This window comes from Hordeum vulgare, chromosome 2H (genome assembly GCF_904849725.1).
Source record: "Hordeum vulgare subsp. vulgare chromosome 2H, MorexV3_pseudomolecules_assembly, whole genome shotgun sequence".
Taxonomy (NCBI): Eukaryota; Viridiplantae; Streptophyta; class Magnoliopsida; order Poales; family Poaceae; genus Hordeum; species Hordeum vulgare.
In genome coordinates, this window is record NC_058519.1 from 369,820,322 (window position 1) to 369,837,385 (window position 17,064).

At 43.4% G+C, this 17,064-nt stretch overlaps 1 protein-coding gene and 1 long non-coding RNA gene across 3 annotated transcripts; both read left to right on the forward strand.

Moving 5' to 3' along the window:
- The first annotated feature begins 5,028 nt into the window (after window positions 1–5,028).
- LOC123430098 lies at window positions 5,029–5,836 on the forward strand. The gene is made up of 3 exons (XR_006622853.1): window positions 5,029–5,246; window positions 5,361–5,450; window positions 5,540–5,836. It is a non-coding gene; the product is annotated as an uncharacterized LOC123430098 (long non-coding RNA).
- Window positions 5,837–7,698: 1,862 nt separating this feature from the next.
- Window positions 7,699–12,426, forward strand: LOC123426310 (ABC transporter B family member 25, mitochondrial-like). 2 transcript variants are annotated; one of them, XM_045110122.1, is made up of 6 exons: window positions 7,699–8,520; window positions 10,643–10,774; window positions 10,942–11,003; window positions 11,555–11,598; window positions 11,875–11,977; window positions 12,230–12,426. In XM_045110122.1, the coding sequence occupies exons 1-6, from the start codon at window positions 8,391–8,393 to the stop codon at window positions 12,233–12,235; spliced, it is 477 nt and encodes a 158-aa protein (XP_044966057.1). In that variant the 5' UTR covers window positions 7,699–8,390; the 3' UTR covers window positions 12,236–12,426. The 2 variants fall into 2 exon arrangements, with proteins under 2 accessions (XP_044966057.1, XP_044966056.1); XM_045110121.1 differs by having other exon boundaries at window positions 7,702–8,520; window positions 11,875–12,426.
- Window positions 12,427–17,064: the final 4,638 nt, after the last annotated feature.

Below are 17,064 nucleotides of genomic sequence, written 5' to 3' on the forward strand. Positions count from 1 at the left end.
TGACACTGCGAAAGTAGAAATCAAAAAGGAGCGTCAATAGTTGATGGTTTGTAAAACCACTAAGTTTCAAGAAAGGCAAGGGCTAGAAGGGGTACTTCGTGAAACGGCAAAACAGTTGCTGCACTAATGAAGAGACCCAAGATTAAACCCAAACCCGAGACTAAGTGCTTCTGTAATGAGGGGAACAGTCACTGAGGCGGAGCAACTCTAGATACTTGGTAGATAAGAAGGCTGGCAAAAGTCGAAAGAAGTGTATTTGATATACATGATGTTGATGTGTACTTTACTAGTACTCCTAGTAGCATGAGGGTATTGGATACCGGTTCGGTTGCTAAGTGATTAGTAACACGAAATGAAAGCTACGGCATAAACGGAGACTAGCTAAAGGCGAGGTGACGATACGTGTTGGAAGTGTTTCCAAGGTTGATATGATCAAACATCGCACGCTCCCTCTACCATCGGGATTGGTGTTAAACCTAAATAATTGTTATTTGGTGCTTGCGTTAAGCATGAACATGATTGTATCGTGTTTATTGCAATACGATTATTCATTTAAGGAGAATAATGGTTACTCTATTTTCTTGAATATTCACCTTCAATGGTTTATTGAATCTCGATCGTAGTGTTACACATGTTCATGATATTGGTGCCAAAAGATATGAGTTAATGATGATAGTACCACTTACTTGTGGCACTGCCGCTTGAGTCATGTTAGTATAAATTGCATGAAGAGGCTCCATGCTGATGGATCTTTGTACTCACCTGATTTCGAATCACTAGTGACATGCAAATCATACCACATGAGCAAGGCCTTGTTTTCATTGAGATGAAATAAGATAGTAACTTGTTGGAAGTGATACATTTTGATGTATGCAGTCCAATGGGTGCTGAGGCACGCAGTGGATATCATTATGTTCTTACTTCACTGACGATTTGAGTAGATACAGGAGTATTTACTTAATGAATCACAAGTCTGAAATGTTGAAAAGTTCAATTCCGTTTCAGAGTGAAGTTCATCGTAACAAGAGGATAAACTGTCTACGATATGATCATGGAAATGAAAATCTGAGTTACGGGTTTTGGTACGCAGTTAAGACAATGTGGAAATTGTTTCACAGTTCATGCCACCTAGAACATCATAGTGTGATGATGTGTCTGAACGTCATAGCCACGCACTATTTGGTATGGTGCATACTATGATGTCTCTTATCGAATTACCACTATCGTTTATGGGTTTTGCATTAGAGACAACCGCACTCACTTTAAATAGGGCACCGCGTATTTCCGTTGAGATGACACAGTATAGACTGAGGTTTAGAGAAATCTAAACTGTCGTTTCCTGAAAGTTTGGGGTTTCGACACTTATGTGAAAAAGTTTCAGTCTGATAAGCTCGAACCCAAAGCGGATAAATGCTTCTTCATAGGGTATCCAAAACAGTTGGGTACATCTCCTATCTCAGATCCGAAAGCAAAGTGTTTGTTTCTAGAAACGGATCCTTTCTCGAGAAAAGGTTTCTCTCGAAAGAATTGAGTGGGAGGGTAGTAGAACTTGATGAGGTTATTGAACCATCACTTCAACCAGTGTGTAGCAGGGCGTAGGAAGTTGTTCCTGTGGCGCCTACACCAATTGAAGTGGAAGCTAATGATGGTGATCATTGAGCTTCGAATCAAGTTACTACAAACCTCGTAGGTCGACAAGGTCGCGTACTGCTGCAGAGTAGTACGGTAACCCTGTCTTGGAGGTCATGTTGTTGAGCAACAGTGAACCTACGAGTTATGGAGAAAGCGATGGTGGGCCCAAATTCCGACAAATGGCTGGAAGCCATGAAATCCGAGAGAGGATCCATGTATGAAAACAAAGTGTAGACTTTGGAAGAATTACTTGATGGTCATAGGACTATTGAGTAAAGATGGATCTTTAAAGGAAAACAGACGATGATGGTGATAAGTCACTATTAAGAAAAGCTCGACTTGTCACAAAGATGTTTTCGACAAGATCAAACAGTTGACTATGATGAGACTTTCTCACTCGTAGCGATGCTAAAGGTCTGTTAGAATTTTGTTAGTTGTTGATGCATTATTTATGAAATATTGCACGTAGGATGTCAAAACATTGTTTCCTCGACGGTTTACTTGAGCAAACATTGTATGTGATACAACCAGGAGGTTTTGTCGATCCTAAAGATACTAGCAAGTATGCAAGCTCCAGTGATCCTTCAATGGACTGGTGCAAGCATCTCGGAGTTGGAATAAGCACTTTGATGAGATGATCAAAGATTTTGGGTGTGTACAAGGTTTATGAGAAACTTGTATTTCCAAAGAAGTGAGTGGGAGCACTATAGAATTTCTGATAAATATATGTGGTTGACATATTGTGGATCAGAAGTAATGTAGAATTTCTGTAAAGCATACAAGGTTGTTTGAAAGAAGTTTTCAAAGGAGTACCTGGATTATGCTACTTGAAGGTTGAGCATCAAAGATCTATGGAGATAGATCGAAAGCGCTTAATAGAAGTTTCAACAAGATGCATGCCTTGACAAGTTTTTGAAAGAGTTCAAAATAGACCAGCAAAGAAGGAGTTCTTGGTTGCGTTGTGAGGTGTGAATTTGAGTAAGACTCAAAACCCGACCACGGCAGAATAAAGAGAATAGATGAAGGTCGTCTTCTATGCCTTAGCCGTAGAATCTAAAGTATGCCATGTTGTGTACCGCACCTGAAGTGTGCCTTGACTCAAAGTATGTTGAGAGGTACAGAGAGTGATCCATGTTTGAATCACTAGCAGCGGTCAAAATTTATCCTTAGTAACAAATGGACTAAGGAATTTTTCTCGATTATGGAGGTGGTTAAAGAGTTCGTCGTAAAGGGTTACGTTGATGCAAGCTTTGACACTAATCCGAATAACTATGAGTAGTGAAACGGATTCGTATAGTAGAGTAGATATTTGGAGCATTTCCGAATAGCACGTAGTAGCAGCATCTATAAAGATGACATAAAGATTTGTAAAGAACACACGGATCTGAAAGTTTCAGAACCGTTGACTAAAACCTCTCTCACGAGCAAGACGTGATCAGACCCCATAACTATATGGGTGTTGGATTCATTGGAATCACATGGTGATGTGAACTAGATTATTGACTCTAGTGCAAGTGGGAGACTGTTGGAAATATGCCCTAGAGGCAATAATAAATTAGTTATTATTATATTTCTTAGTTCATGATAATCTTTTGTTATCCATGCTATAATTGTATTGATTGGAAACACAATACTTGTGTGGATACATAGACAAAACACTGTCCCTAGTAAGCCTCTAGTTGACTAGCTCGTTGATCAAAGATGGTCAAGGTTTCCTGGCCATAGGCATGTGTTGTCACTTGATAACGGGATCACATCATTAGGAGAATCATGTGATGGACTAGACCCAAACTAATAGACATAGCATGTTGATCGTGTCATTTTGTTGCTACTGTTTTCTGCGTGTCAAGTATTTATTCCTATGACCATGAGATCATATAACTCACTGACACCGGAGGAATGCTTTGTGTGTATCAAACGTCGCAACGTAACTGGGTGACTATAAAGATGCTCTACAGGTATCTCCAAAGGTGTTAGTTGAGTTAGTATGGATCAAGACTGGGATTTGTCACTCCGTATGACGGAGAGGTATCTCGGGGCCCACTCGGTAATACAACATCACACACAAGCCTTGCAAGCAATGTAACTTAGTGTAAGTTGCGGGATCTTGTATTACGGAACGAGTAAAGAGACTTGCCGGTAAACGAGATTGAAATAGGTATGCGGATACTGACGATCGAATCTCGGGCAAGTAACATACCGAAGGACAAAGGGAATGACATACGGGATTATATGAATCCTTGGCACTGAGGTTCAAACGATAAGATCTTCGTAGAATATGTAGGATCCAATATGGGCATCCAGGTCCCGCTATTGGATATTGACCGAGGAGTCTCTCGGGTCATGTCTACATAGTTCTCGAACCCGCAGGGTCTGCACACTTAAGGTTCGACGTTGTTTTATGCATATTTGAGTTATATGGTTGGTTACCGAATGTTGTTCGGAGTCCCGGATGAGATCACGGACGTCACGAGGGTTTCCGGAATGGTCCGGAAACGAAGATTGATATATAGGATGACCTCATTTGGTTACCGGAAGGTTTTCGTGCATTACCGGAAAAGTTTCGGGCTCATCGGTAGTGTACCGGGAGTGCCGGGAGGGGTGCCGGGGACCATCGGGAGGGGTGTCACGCCCCAAGGGGTCTCATGGGCTATGGGAAGAGATAAACCAGCCCCTAGTGGGCTGGAATAAGTTCCCACTAAGGCCCATAAGGTTTGAGAAGGAAAAAAACACAAGGTGGAAAGAGTTTCCAAGTGGGAAGGTGGAATCCTACTCCAAGTAGGATTGGAGTAGGACTCCTCCACCTCCAATTTCGGCCAAACCTTTAGGTTTTGAGGCTGCCTCCTCCCCTCCCTCCCACCTATATATACGGAGGTTTTAGGGCTGATTTGAGACGACTTTTCCACGGCAGCCCGACCACATACCTCCACGGTTTTTCCTCTAGATCGCGTTTCTGCGGAGCTCGGGCGGAGCCCTGCTGAGACAAGGTCATCACCAACCTCCGGAGCGCCGTCACGCTGCCGGAGAACTCTTCTACCTCTCCGTCTCTCTTGCTGGATCAAGAAGGCCGAGATCATCGTCGAGCTGTACGTGTGCTGAACGCGGAGGTGCCGTCCGTTCGGTACTGGATCGTGGGACTGATCGCGGGATTGTTCGCGGGGCGGATCGAGGGACGTGAGGACGTTCCACTACATCAACCGCGTTCTCTAACGCTTCTGCTGTACGATCTACAAGGGTACGTAGATCACTCATCCCCTCTCGTAGATGGACATCACCATGATAGGTCTTCGTGCGCGTAGGAAATTTTTTGTTTCCCTTGCGACGTTCCCCAACACAAGGCTGGTCGCCCGATCCCCATCCCTAACGCTGGGAACCAGATCACCCAGCTCCGCCATGTCAAGGTCTGTGCATTGACATGCATGCGGTGAATTGCTGCTATCGGGTTGTATGTCGTAGAAGCCATCTTCTGTACTGTCTTGTGCTTGGTTTTGCAACAGGATTTGGCGACGGCCTTCATCAAGGTCCTCGGCAACCCCAAAGCGAGCAAGCAGGTGTACAACATCTCCGGCAGCAAGTATGTCACCTTCGACGGGATAGCACAGGCATGCGCAAAGGTCATATATATGAACAAGCTGTTCCTCGTGTGCAAACAACTCCATGTCCGTGGGTAATTCACTTAGATTCTAACTATACATCATTTTTCGCTTGGTGTTTGATATGCAATGCAGGCTGGGGGGTTCCCTGAGCCGGAGATCATCCACTACAACCCCAAGGACTTCGATTTCGGCAAGAAGAAGGCCTTCCCCTTCAGAGACCAGGTATTCCGTGATTTCTTCTACGTCTTGCTCTGGAAAAGTACAACCATTACAGTGTCGCTGACCGACACTGCATGATGCAACGACGGCAGCATTTCTTCGCATCGGTGGAGAAGGCCAGCAAGGACCTCGGGGTTACGCTGGAGTACGACCTCCTCGACGGCTTGACGGATTCGTACAACCTTGACTTCGACCGCGGGACCTTCAGGAAGGAGGCTGACTTCACCACAGACGACATGATCCTCGGCAAGAAGCTCGTGAGCGTCTGAGGCGTGCATGGACGGGCTCATGGCAGTGCAAAGCGTGTGGCAATAGCGTGTGCGGCGTGCATATGTATCACAGGGAAGACGATCTCAGTTTTGGGATGTAGGTTGAGGTTCACTCATCCGATGAAATGTACTACTGACACCTAATTCTCTCCTCGTGTCATTTGCTTTACTTCAGTTCAGTTTATACGTGGTTTTATTTTTGTAATAATATATCGGTTTTCTAAGATCGGAACTGAATTTGACCATTCAAGATTTTGAAAATCAAATCCGATGGATAGAAACATTCCGTTTAAGAGCATCTCTAGCAAACCCGGTATAAGTGATCAAACCCTTTTAATTTTTGCGTTTTACAGTTTTGATTGAAATAAGTGTTTAGAATAAACCGTAAAAGTGGTCCAATCCGTCAAAAATTTAACGGCCATCAAAAATGCACACCAGAAACCTTTATATTTTAAGGTTGGAAGGCCGAACTGAGGGGGCTCCCTATACCGGTCAAACCTCGTCGGAGTAAACACGCCGTCGTGGAGTTTGTTGTAATTCGTTCTAAATTCGTTCTACATATGTTCTCTAGCCATTTTGTTTGTGTCTATGTGAACGCATATATTCCTCTTGTATCCATCTTTGATGGATGCCTATATCATGATGCTTTTAGTTTTCACTAGCTATCCTCAGTTTTTGGAGGATGGTGTAACTTAATTTATTTCTTCACAGGATGGAGGTAGCCTATTGAATTTACCTGCATCTTCATATGGTATCAAGTATACATGAGATTCGTTAGTTTTCATGCATAGGAGGCGGAGACAGTCTTCGAGCGGCGGGGCGGAGGCCGCGGTCGGCGCGGACGGCGTGGTGGCGGCCGGGGAGGAAGTCGTGCCGGAGATGGAGGGGAAGAGGTGAGCAGGTGGCGCGAGGGGGGCGGGGGCTTAGGGTTTGGAGCAGGGAGGGAGCCGCGAACCATGGGAGCAGGAGGCGTGCGTGAGCGGGCGAGGAGGGCGGCTCCGGTGACGGCCGCGTCGGAGAGGAGGGGCGGCGACGGCGGCAGCACAGGTGAGCTTCAGAGTGGATAACGGTGGGAGTGTGAGGGGATGAATGGATATCATGGGAGTGTGAGGGGATGGGGAAGGGGATGAGGTGGTGACCAGTGAGTGAAGATAGAGTGAGGTCGGGCAGAGACTTGGCCAGGGTGATTTTTTTGCCTAAAAAAAGGGGGACAAGTCTGTATTATACTTTAGCTGAATTTTTACCTACGTCTGTACGTGACACTGAATCATAAAAATTCAGCTGGCTAATTCATATTCTGAAAATAGAAAGGGGCATGTCATAAGTGAAGTAGTTTGGATTGTAAAATTGTTTTTTGTTGCGACGCTGAAGTATATATTAGAGCATATTAAGCAAGGTATTTAGACAACATGCCAACACACGGGCATCTATTTGTTCTCCGATCGCAGGATGTATACAAAAAAAGCTTGGCGCATGTAGTACAAATAGTAGACATTTGTTATGTCTATTATACATATGATTATGTGTTTTAATTTGTAAGTTTAGTTATCACAAACTTGGTTTGTATCCACTATGTACATGACCGTTTCGTCATGTTTGTTTGTGTCTATGGCATTTTAACGGATGTGCTAATTTTATCAATGTTTTAGTTATTATCTACATTCCAAAACAAGAGTTTGTCCATGCTCATAGATTTTCATTTACCTTTAACATTGTTTTCTTCCTAAAATATATTCAATATAAAAACGAGCGTCTAAAATATCCAAATTCCATGTTATGATTTTATCAAGTGATTTTTTAATATATTATTTCATATGCCGTGGCAACGCACGGGCATTTAACTAGTCTCTATTATTAAAGCAGGATGTGCCGTCGTGATGGTTCAACCTCAGTCATGGTTCAACCTCAGTTATGTTCGACCTACTTTGCCCTCCCCTCCTTCGTACTCTTACCCACGACTAAAAAAATTAGGAAAACCTCAACCGCTTCTCCCATCCCCGCTCGGAAAAATAGCCAGACTCCACGAGACCGAACAGTTATCCCATCGCTCCAGCGCTAACCCCTCTCCCCTCTAAATCGATCGCCCCGGTCGCCGTCGCCGCCCTCCACTGCATCACCGCCCGAGTCTCGCTGCACTCCACCTGATGAACGCTAACCGCCACCACTACATCATTGCCGCTGCGCTGATCCTCTCTCCAGAGGCGCCACCATCTCCAAGCCGTCGTGGATCTCATGCTGATGGGGCTGGTTGTCTTTGTGGCCCTGGCGAGCTTGTCGGCTGCTGCCGGAGACCCAAATCCCCGAGCTCGACGAGCTAGCTAACCGTCCTGCACAACTCGCCATGGCCCCTGAGCCGCCTGTCCAGCAGCCGTTGGAGCCGAGCGTGCAGGCGCACGAGGACGAGGACAAAGCGTACAACAGAGGTGTTCCAGGGGACGATGAGGAGTTCCAACAAACGGAAGCAGCGGCCGCACTCCCCAGGCAACAACCTCCTTTATGGAATCCGTTGTATTCCAACTTGTTATCAATTTTTGTTATCCCACCAACAAATGAAAGTATCTCTTTGTTATCTCAATTCTTTTTGCAACTGTAGATGCTTGCAGGCAGGGATTCTTAGCTGTCCCCACATCCTTCTCCTACCCGAGTCCATGCAAGGAAACACTGATCCAGTGACATGACTAGGTTGATTGAAGCTGGCTCCTTGCCAAGTTGCCATGGCGAAGCTGTGATGTGGGATGGCGCCATGGCAGTGGTACTCCATCCCAAAGCCAAGATGCAAGAAGGACCACTCAATATTTCGTCAGGTTTAATCTTCTTCGTCAATCTTCAGTCTGAACCTTGTTGCCGATTCTCCATGTAGCCTTGCTGGTTCTGAATCCAAAGTGCATGGTTCTGAATCTTCAGTTTGACTCTTCGAATGAGAGAACCAATGCTAGCTAGCACTAATCCCCACATTAACTTGGCGTGCATGCAGTCGTGTTTTGGGAGTGGAGAAAGAGAGCAAGAATTCCACATACGCACCTCGAGATCTGAGTTAATTGCAGAAAACCACCACAATGAAGCGAACTTTTGCGAAAAAACACCCTTTTACGCATTCGTTGCAGAAAACACACAAAAATCGCCTAATTTTTTGCAAAAACACAATCCGGTCGGTTGGAGCGTTTTAAGCATGACTATGACATGTGGGTCCCATTTTCGATGACGTGGCGCACGGATCCGTCACTAACACCGTCGCTAGCTCCGTCGATGCGCTAGCTAGCCACGGGGGAGGCACTCCGGCAGTCTCCAAGCTCCATACCAAGATCCCTGCTTTGCTCTCCTCTGCTCCTACAAACACCCGACCTGAGAGAGGCGACAACCACGACCATGACCTCCCTCCCTCCCGATGCCCAATCGCCGGCCGAAGCGCGGCGCCGACAACGGACGGAACCCTGCTGATGGTGCCGGTGGCGCCGACGAGGATGAGAGCACGAGGGATTTGGATTTGCGCTTCACCACTTTTCAATCTATCCTTCAGTAGCGGGCAATAGGAGGGTGATTTTTTAATGCTATCTTTGGGCTTCAGTTTCTTGTATAGTGGTTGCCAAGGGATGAATCTAGAAGCTTCAGTGCAGCCTTATTTCCACATACAAAGTTTTCTCTGTTGAGAACCTGGGACAACCTGCAACCTGCATGCACTCAACTTTCCAGTGTGTTTCTGTATGAAAATCAGTTTCTGGATTAATTTGTCAAAGCCCAAAATGAAGTACAAGTGTAGAGCACATTGCATTTCTCTTTCTACTTCCTGTGATCCTATGAACTGTAACTGCACTTACCCTGCCTTTTTTAGCTCCAACTGAAAATATGGTTAATCAAGTATTGTTTTGTGGTTGGTTCATGACATCAATGGTTGACAAAACGATAGAAAGAGGTCGATGCATCTGTTTTGTTCCTTTTCTTCATAAAAGGTACTATTTCTTTGCCAAATTATGGTTTTGTGATCCTTGCTTGTTTTTTAGAGAGCGAATGCCTTCTCCACTTCTGCCAATGCTACCGCTGGGAAAACGGCTGATGACAACGTGCATAAAGATGCCCCAAAGAAGGACATCGATGATCAGATAGCAGATATTCAGATCCTTCGAAACCTTTGGAAGTACTTAAGGATGAACAATAGCCGTGATTTCAACATCAGGATTGTGTTGTTATTGGGTCTCTTAGTCGGCGCGAAGGTAGATGTTACTGGTCGAAATTGTTACCTATACAAATATTGTTCGAGCTAAAATAATGCAACCCACTTTTGTTAGCAAAGGCTTTTGTTTCTGTTGTACTCATTAAGTACTAGCGATCTGTGATATATTAGTAACCCCATTTGGGCTAACACTTTTTTGTAGAGTCTACCATTGACCATCATGCAGTAGGCGCAAGATTGATAGTCTCCTTACCTCACTTCGTTGGAATGCAGTGCATTTGCATTACTCATAGTGTACTGAAATTCTTGGCTTCTATACAAATGACCCTTTTGACCTATTTTGATGCAATGTGGTAAATTCAGATGCATCCTGTTTGTTGGATGCATATTTCTTTTGAAAACAAAATAGGTAACGTCTTCTTGTTTAATTGTTCAACAAGGTCTCAAATAGAAATAGTCAACTATCGTCATTCTTAAATCAAAGGAAAAAATATTGCCCTTGCAGTTATGATATATGCCATGATGAACTTAAAACATGGAAGTTGTTACATGAAGTTTTTCTTTTTCTTTTTCTTTTGAAATTTTCATCGGGTGGAAGGGCTCCCCATCTGAATTGATCTCATTTCAAAAAAAGAATTGATCTAGTGTTACATGAAGCTTTCAACTTTATCACCTGGCCTTTTGTATTTACAATGAACACCAGGTTATAAATGTTCAAGTGCCTTTCTTGTTTAAGCTTGCTATCGATTGGCTTGCAGCACTTGGTGGCGCTGAAGCCTCACTAGCATCATTTACAGATGCTAATGCAACCCTGTTGGCTCTCTTTGCAAGCCCAGGAGCAGTTCTGATTGGATATGGTATTGCGCGGTCAGGAGTATCAGCTTGTACAGGTAAATTTTGTTAAAGAACTTGGTTATCAATATTTTTTTATGCCTGAAAAGCCGCCAAAAGAAACTCTGCATTTTTTAAGTTCTCTCTTTCTGCTCTCCTTTCATAACATATACAACTATGATTTATGCATTATGGTAAATATTTATGGTAATTTTTCTGTTTCCAGAACTGCGGAATGCTTTATTTTCGAAAGTTACCTTGAGAGCCATCCGTTCAGTCTCCAGGATGGTAAATGCTGAACCCTTTCATTTCCATGGTATCACTTTTTAGTGAAGTTGTTTAAGTACTGTAGCTGTCCAGAATTTTAGATATTTCAACCCGGTATGGATATATATTGAATGAAGTATCTTATTTTCTTGCTATACAATGTTGTTCCTATACGTCCTTATATTCGTGAAGCTGAAAAAAGGTTACTATGAGTGGTATATGTACATTCTTTTGCTCGAACCCGCACCTAAGTGCGTGTCATTTTCATTAAAAGAAAAATGTCCAAATGGGGCAAGGTCTATCTGGCAGTAAGAAAAAATTAAAAGCAAGCAAAAGAAAGCTAAAGGCCTAACTGAAACTAGAAAAGCTAGAAAAAGGAAAAGAACCATTTGAAGATCTTGCACTTAGCTGGAGCCAAACTATTTGCATCTGTACTTCTGTGAGGATCGAGTGTCATCTGTACATTTGTAGCCACTTTCAGTTTTAGATGGACCTGTCCTGCAGAACTATTTCGATATTTATCTGTGGACACTTTAAGTATTACTTCAGTTTATTAACTTTACGTGTCGCAGGTGTTTTCTCACTTGCATGAGTTTGATCTTCGTTATCATCTAAGGTATCTGTGAATGCTCTGGTTCATGCCATCATGTCTGCTTCGATGTTTTCCTTGATTCATTGATTGTCCACACTATATTCTGTGCGGCCAGTAAGGTGCCTTCCTGCTAGCAATTAATCGGCCCTAGGTCTAACTGCTACTTGTGTAAAACATCATTGTGGAAACACGTTATAAGAATTCAACACTTACAGTTATTATGTAGTTGCCGAGTTTTGATATTTACGAGCTGGGAATTATTTGATTTTTTATGTTCCTTTGTTTGTTTATGTTTTTCAGCCGGCAAACTGGAGCTCTAAATCGCATAATTGACAGAGGCAGCAATGCAATAAATTTCATTCTTACAGTGACAGTGTTCAATATTGTTCCCACAATACTAGAGGTACTCATAGTTATTTCTCCAACGGTTACCATCCATCAGTTGTGCATACTGTGATATTGCTGTTGCTTTTGGTAATTGATGCCACTTATTCTCGGAATGTTTGCTTGAGCTCTGTCTGTGTTGTGTTTTGTTTCTTATTTACATATTGGTATGGTGTCAAGTATACTTGCCTAGAAGTTTGGCTCCACTTTTGCTTGGATTACTTCAGTTTCAGTCGCTACTTACGTTGTTTTCACTTTGGCTTTGACACAGGTGTGAATGCTGTACTTTGTCATCGCAACTGTAGTTTTAGGATATTCTTGCTTACATAAATGCTCAATCTAATATATCTAATGATCACTTTTGTATCATGTCTTACTCTTATTCCTCTCATCGCTGTCTGTTTCATTACGACAGTGGCGGACCAAGTTCAGGACAGCCATGAATAAAGCTGATAATTGATTGCCCTATCAGATTTGATCAATGTATTTATATATATATTTCTGTTCCGTGGTTGCCACGGGCACTAAACTAGTCACTTTTAAAATGTTTTTCACATATACGAAAATATAGAGTGAAAACGAAAGCAAACATAAGAAATAGAAAAGGAAAAGGAAAAAATGGAGAAGAAAAAGAAAAACAAACAAAAATGAAGAAGAAAAAAGAAACCAAACAAAAAATGGAGAATGAAAAAAGAAACACGGAGAATAAATTAAAAAGGGAAATATGAGAAAACAGAAAAACCCTGATGCTTTCCCTTACGCAGTGGCTAGAATCACGATCCACCACCATGGCGACCCGGGTTTGATCCTCTTTTGCGTCTCTATTTCTTATCTTTCGGTACTATATATGCGTTAAATGAGCCGGTCCATTACTGCAGATGCTTCAACAAGAGAAACCTGTTGATAAGTTTAAGATGAAAAATAGTCACCGCGACCCCTGCGTGCAGTTTTTTGCATTGTAAAACAGTAAAAATAATGAAAATGGCCTGACCCAGTGCGGAGGAGAGGGTGTACGCCGGATAATGGAAATATAATGAATGGGTGATTAAGGCGCCGATTAGCGACCATGCGCGCACGCTAAATGGACCGGCCTGTTCGTGCGGAGGCTCCAGTGATAGCAAATTGTCGACTCGCTTAAGGCGAAAAATAATTGCCGCGGCCCTCACATGCAGTTTTTTGCATTTTAATACAGAAGAATAATGAAGATGGCCCGGCTCAGCGCTCAGGAGAGTGTGCGCCCCAATTAAGGAAATAGAATGAACGGGCGCCTAAGGCGCCGATTAGCGACCATGCGCACACCACCAAGCTCCCACCAAGTAAATTTTTGGGCCGGTACAACTATCTTTTTCCCGGTTTTGGGAAGGTTCTATCTTTTTTATTTTTTTGTGTTTAGTCTTTTAGGTTTTTTATTTTCGTTTTATTTTCGTTTTAGTGTTCCTGTTTTAAAATCTTTTCTTAATAGCAAGTATTTCGTAAATCATGAAACATTTTTCATAAATTTCTTACATTTTATTAATCCGTGGTCATTTTTCAAAATATCAAACATTCTTTGGAAACTCGTGAACACTTTTTTGAATCACTGGATTTTTCTTTTGCGTTGACAATAGTTCTTTTTAGGAACAGTTTTAAAATTCATGATTATTGTTTTGTAGATGGCATCTTTTTGGAATGCATGAACATTTTGTTGAATCCATGGACATTTTTTTCATGATCATTTTTCTGAACATTTTAAAATAGTATGAAATATTTTGAATCCGTGAAGATTTGTTCAATATCATGGACATTGTTTTGAATAACTGTTCGAAATCATGAACATTGTTCTAATTTATGAGAACTTTTTTTGAATTCAAGAACAATTCTGAAACTCACGACAATTTTTTAAATTGTGAATAATTTTTCAAACTCATAAACATTCTTTTCAAATACGGATTTTGTATTTAAATATTGACCATTATTTAAAATTTGGAACTGTGTTAAATCATGTACTATTTTGTAGAAGAAAAAAGCAGAAAATAGGGGTCCGCCCAATAGTACGCACTAAGGGAGCGGGATTTAGGGGTGCACGCTAGGTGACTACACGGCGCCTTGCAGGCGAAATAAGAGCTCTCGAAATTTGGGGTCCTGGATGAGATATAGCTCTAGGAGTGAAGTCACATTTCAAGGTGCAGGCGAATGCAAACTTCCGCTAACCCATTACCTCTGCGCTGCAAAGATTACACCATATGGCCTTGGACAACTCGCAAAACTGAAGCGGACTTTGGCCTACTTAACCTGCTTGGCCCGCATAGCGTGTGTTGACATCATATTGCGACATAGTTAAAAACATAATTAAGATGGATTCATCGAGAAAAGTTCTCTACATAACAAAGTTTTGTATAATTAAAATTAAAACTTTGCTCTTGGGGTCATTGCCATCTGATTTCATATCAAAGGGCCGAAACTATGCTTGAAGTATCAAGATTTTGTGTTCCAAGAGCTGTTTGGTCGATTACGCCTCCAAAACGGCCTCACATGAAGAAGTGATATATATGGATTGTCTTCGTCTCGTCGAGTCGATTGATTTATATATATATATATATCATCCCAAACCAAATTCGTGTATAAAAATTAAAGGCAACCCTATGTGGATCGACCCTAAATGAAAAGATGGCGCGAGGTACGAGACACCCACCTAGGTGATGTCTGATGGGTCAAGCAAGTTATTCGGACTTTGCCTGAGTGAAGCTTGTCGGCCAAGTGAAAACGTTGCCGGCGAAAAGCTTGTCGGCCAAGTGAAAAGGTTATCGGCGAAAAGCTTGTTGAACGAGTGAAAATCTTGTTGGCCAAGTGGAAATTGTCAATTTTGATTAATCCAACCAAAAGCTGAAGATGGCCTCAAAATATTATCTCGATGGCTTCGGATGAGAAAGTGTTCTACACGAAAGTTTGCGTATCGTGAAACAGGAAACATTGATTTTGGAGTCATCATCATATGAAGTAGTATGCAACCTACAAATCTGCTACAAGATCCGGACACTCTAGTTAGCTGCATGACCGAGTCCGTCTGGAAGTCAAACATGTCCTCGTAAAGTATTTAAAACGGACTTATTGGGAAAAGTGGTCAACCTACGGATTGTTGGCCTCGTCGAGGCACCCAAAATTTATGTGTGGTCCATCTCAAGTGGAGGTCATGTGGAAATTCGATGGCCCGCGCAACGAGCAAGACCAAAGTTTGCGTCAGATTTAGGATGAATCCGAGTTAGAATAAATCTGGACTCTAGAATGTGAATTGATGTAATTTTATCATAAAGGAAGCCTAGATAAATTCTTTCTTTGTACGTGAAGTTCAGCCACCTCTTATGTATGTTAGTGGTGACGGCCGATTGAACAACACACAAAAGAAACAATCAATCTACTACTTTTTCATCTATATTTTATCTCTTCGTCGTTTTTCTTTCTCGTTCTTCGCTATTCCGCGAGTTTGAGAGCTGTGAATATCAAGGCTCTAGGTGCGAGCGAAATGACCCAGGGAAGCCCACAGCATCCACACTCCCTGACGTGGTTCGTCCCACGCACGCGGGGTTTCGGACCTGCAAAAGCACCCGCCAATTGTCTTGCGTATGGCGCTGTCGGTCGGATCTCCTTCGACGTAAACTACAGTGCATCACCCCTGTTGTCGAGGGTACACGTGATGTAACTGCTATGGAACTGCCCAACTGTAAAAGAGGTATGGGGAAGGCTGGGAAGAAGGGGAGGATGCCTACAACTATCTACAAAGGATTCTTGGATCAAGTGTAACACGCTCGAGATCATACAAAGTATGATGAATGAGACCCAACCAGCTGAGAGGACAGGCACAACAAAAATGCTAAATGTACAAAGAGTTACACACGGTTACACATTCACTAGGATTCTTTCTTCCTAACTAACCTTTCCCTTGTTGGGGAACGTCGCATGGGAAACAAAAAAATTCCTACGTGCACGAAGACCTATCATGGTGATGTCCATCTACGAAGGGGATTTCAGATCTACGTACCCTTGTAGATCGCACAGCAGAAGCGTTAATAAACGTGGTTGATGTAGTGGAGCGTCCTCACGTCCCTCGATCCGTCCCGCGAACCGTCCCACGAACCGTCCCATGATCTGTCCCACGATCTGCTTCGATCTAGTGCCGAACGGACGACACCTCCGCGTTCAGTACACGTACAGCTCGACGATGATCTTGGCCTTCTTGATCCAGCAAGAGAGACGGAGAGGTAGATGAGTTCTCCGGCAGCGTGATGGCGCTCCGGAGGTTGGTGATGATCTAATCTCAGCAGGGCTCCGCCCGAGCTCCGCAGAAACGCGATCTAGAGGAAAAACTGTGGAGGTATGTGGTTGGGCTGCCGTGGCAAAGTTGTCTCAAATCAGCCCTAATACATCTGTATATATAGGAGGGAGGGGAGGGGCCTTTCCTTGGGGCTCAAGGAGCCCCAAGGGGGTCGGCCGAAGGGGGGAGGAGGAATCCTCCTCCAATCCTAGTCCAACTAGGATTGGAAGGTGGAGTCCTTCCCTTCCTTCCCACTTCCCCTTCTTTTTTTTCTCTTTGATTTTCTCTTATCCTGCGCAGGGGCCTTCTTGGGCTTGCCCACCAGCCCACTAAGGGCTGGTGCGGCACCCCTAAGGCATATGGGCTTCCCCAGGGTGGGCTGCCCCCCCCCGGTGAACATCCGGAACCCATTCGTCACTCCCGGTACATTCCCGGTAATGCCGAAAACTTTCCGGTAATCAAATGAGGTCATCCTATATATCAATGTTCGTTTCCGGATCATTCCGGAAACTCTCGTGACGTCCATGATCTCATCCGGGACTCCGAACAACATTCGGTAACCAACCATATAACTCAAACACGCATAAAACAACGCCGAACCTTAAGTGTGCAGACCCTACGGGTTCGAGAACTATGTAGACATGACCCGAGGGACTCCTCGGTCAATATCCAATAGCGGGACCTAGATGCCCATATTGGATCCTACATATTCTACGAAGATCTTATCGTTTTAACCTCAGTGCCAAGGATTCATATAATCCCGTATGTCATTCCCTTTGTCCTTCGGTATGTTACTTGCCCGAGATTCGATCGTCAGT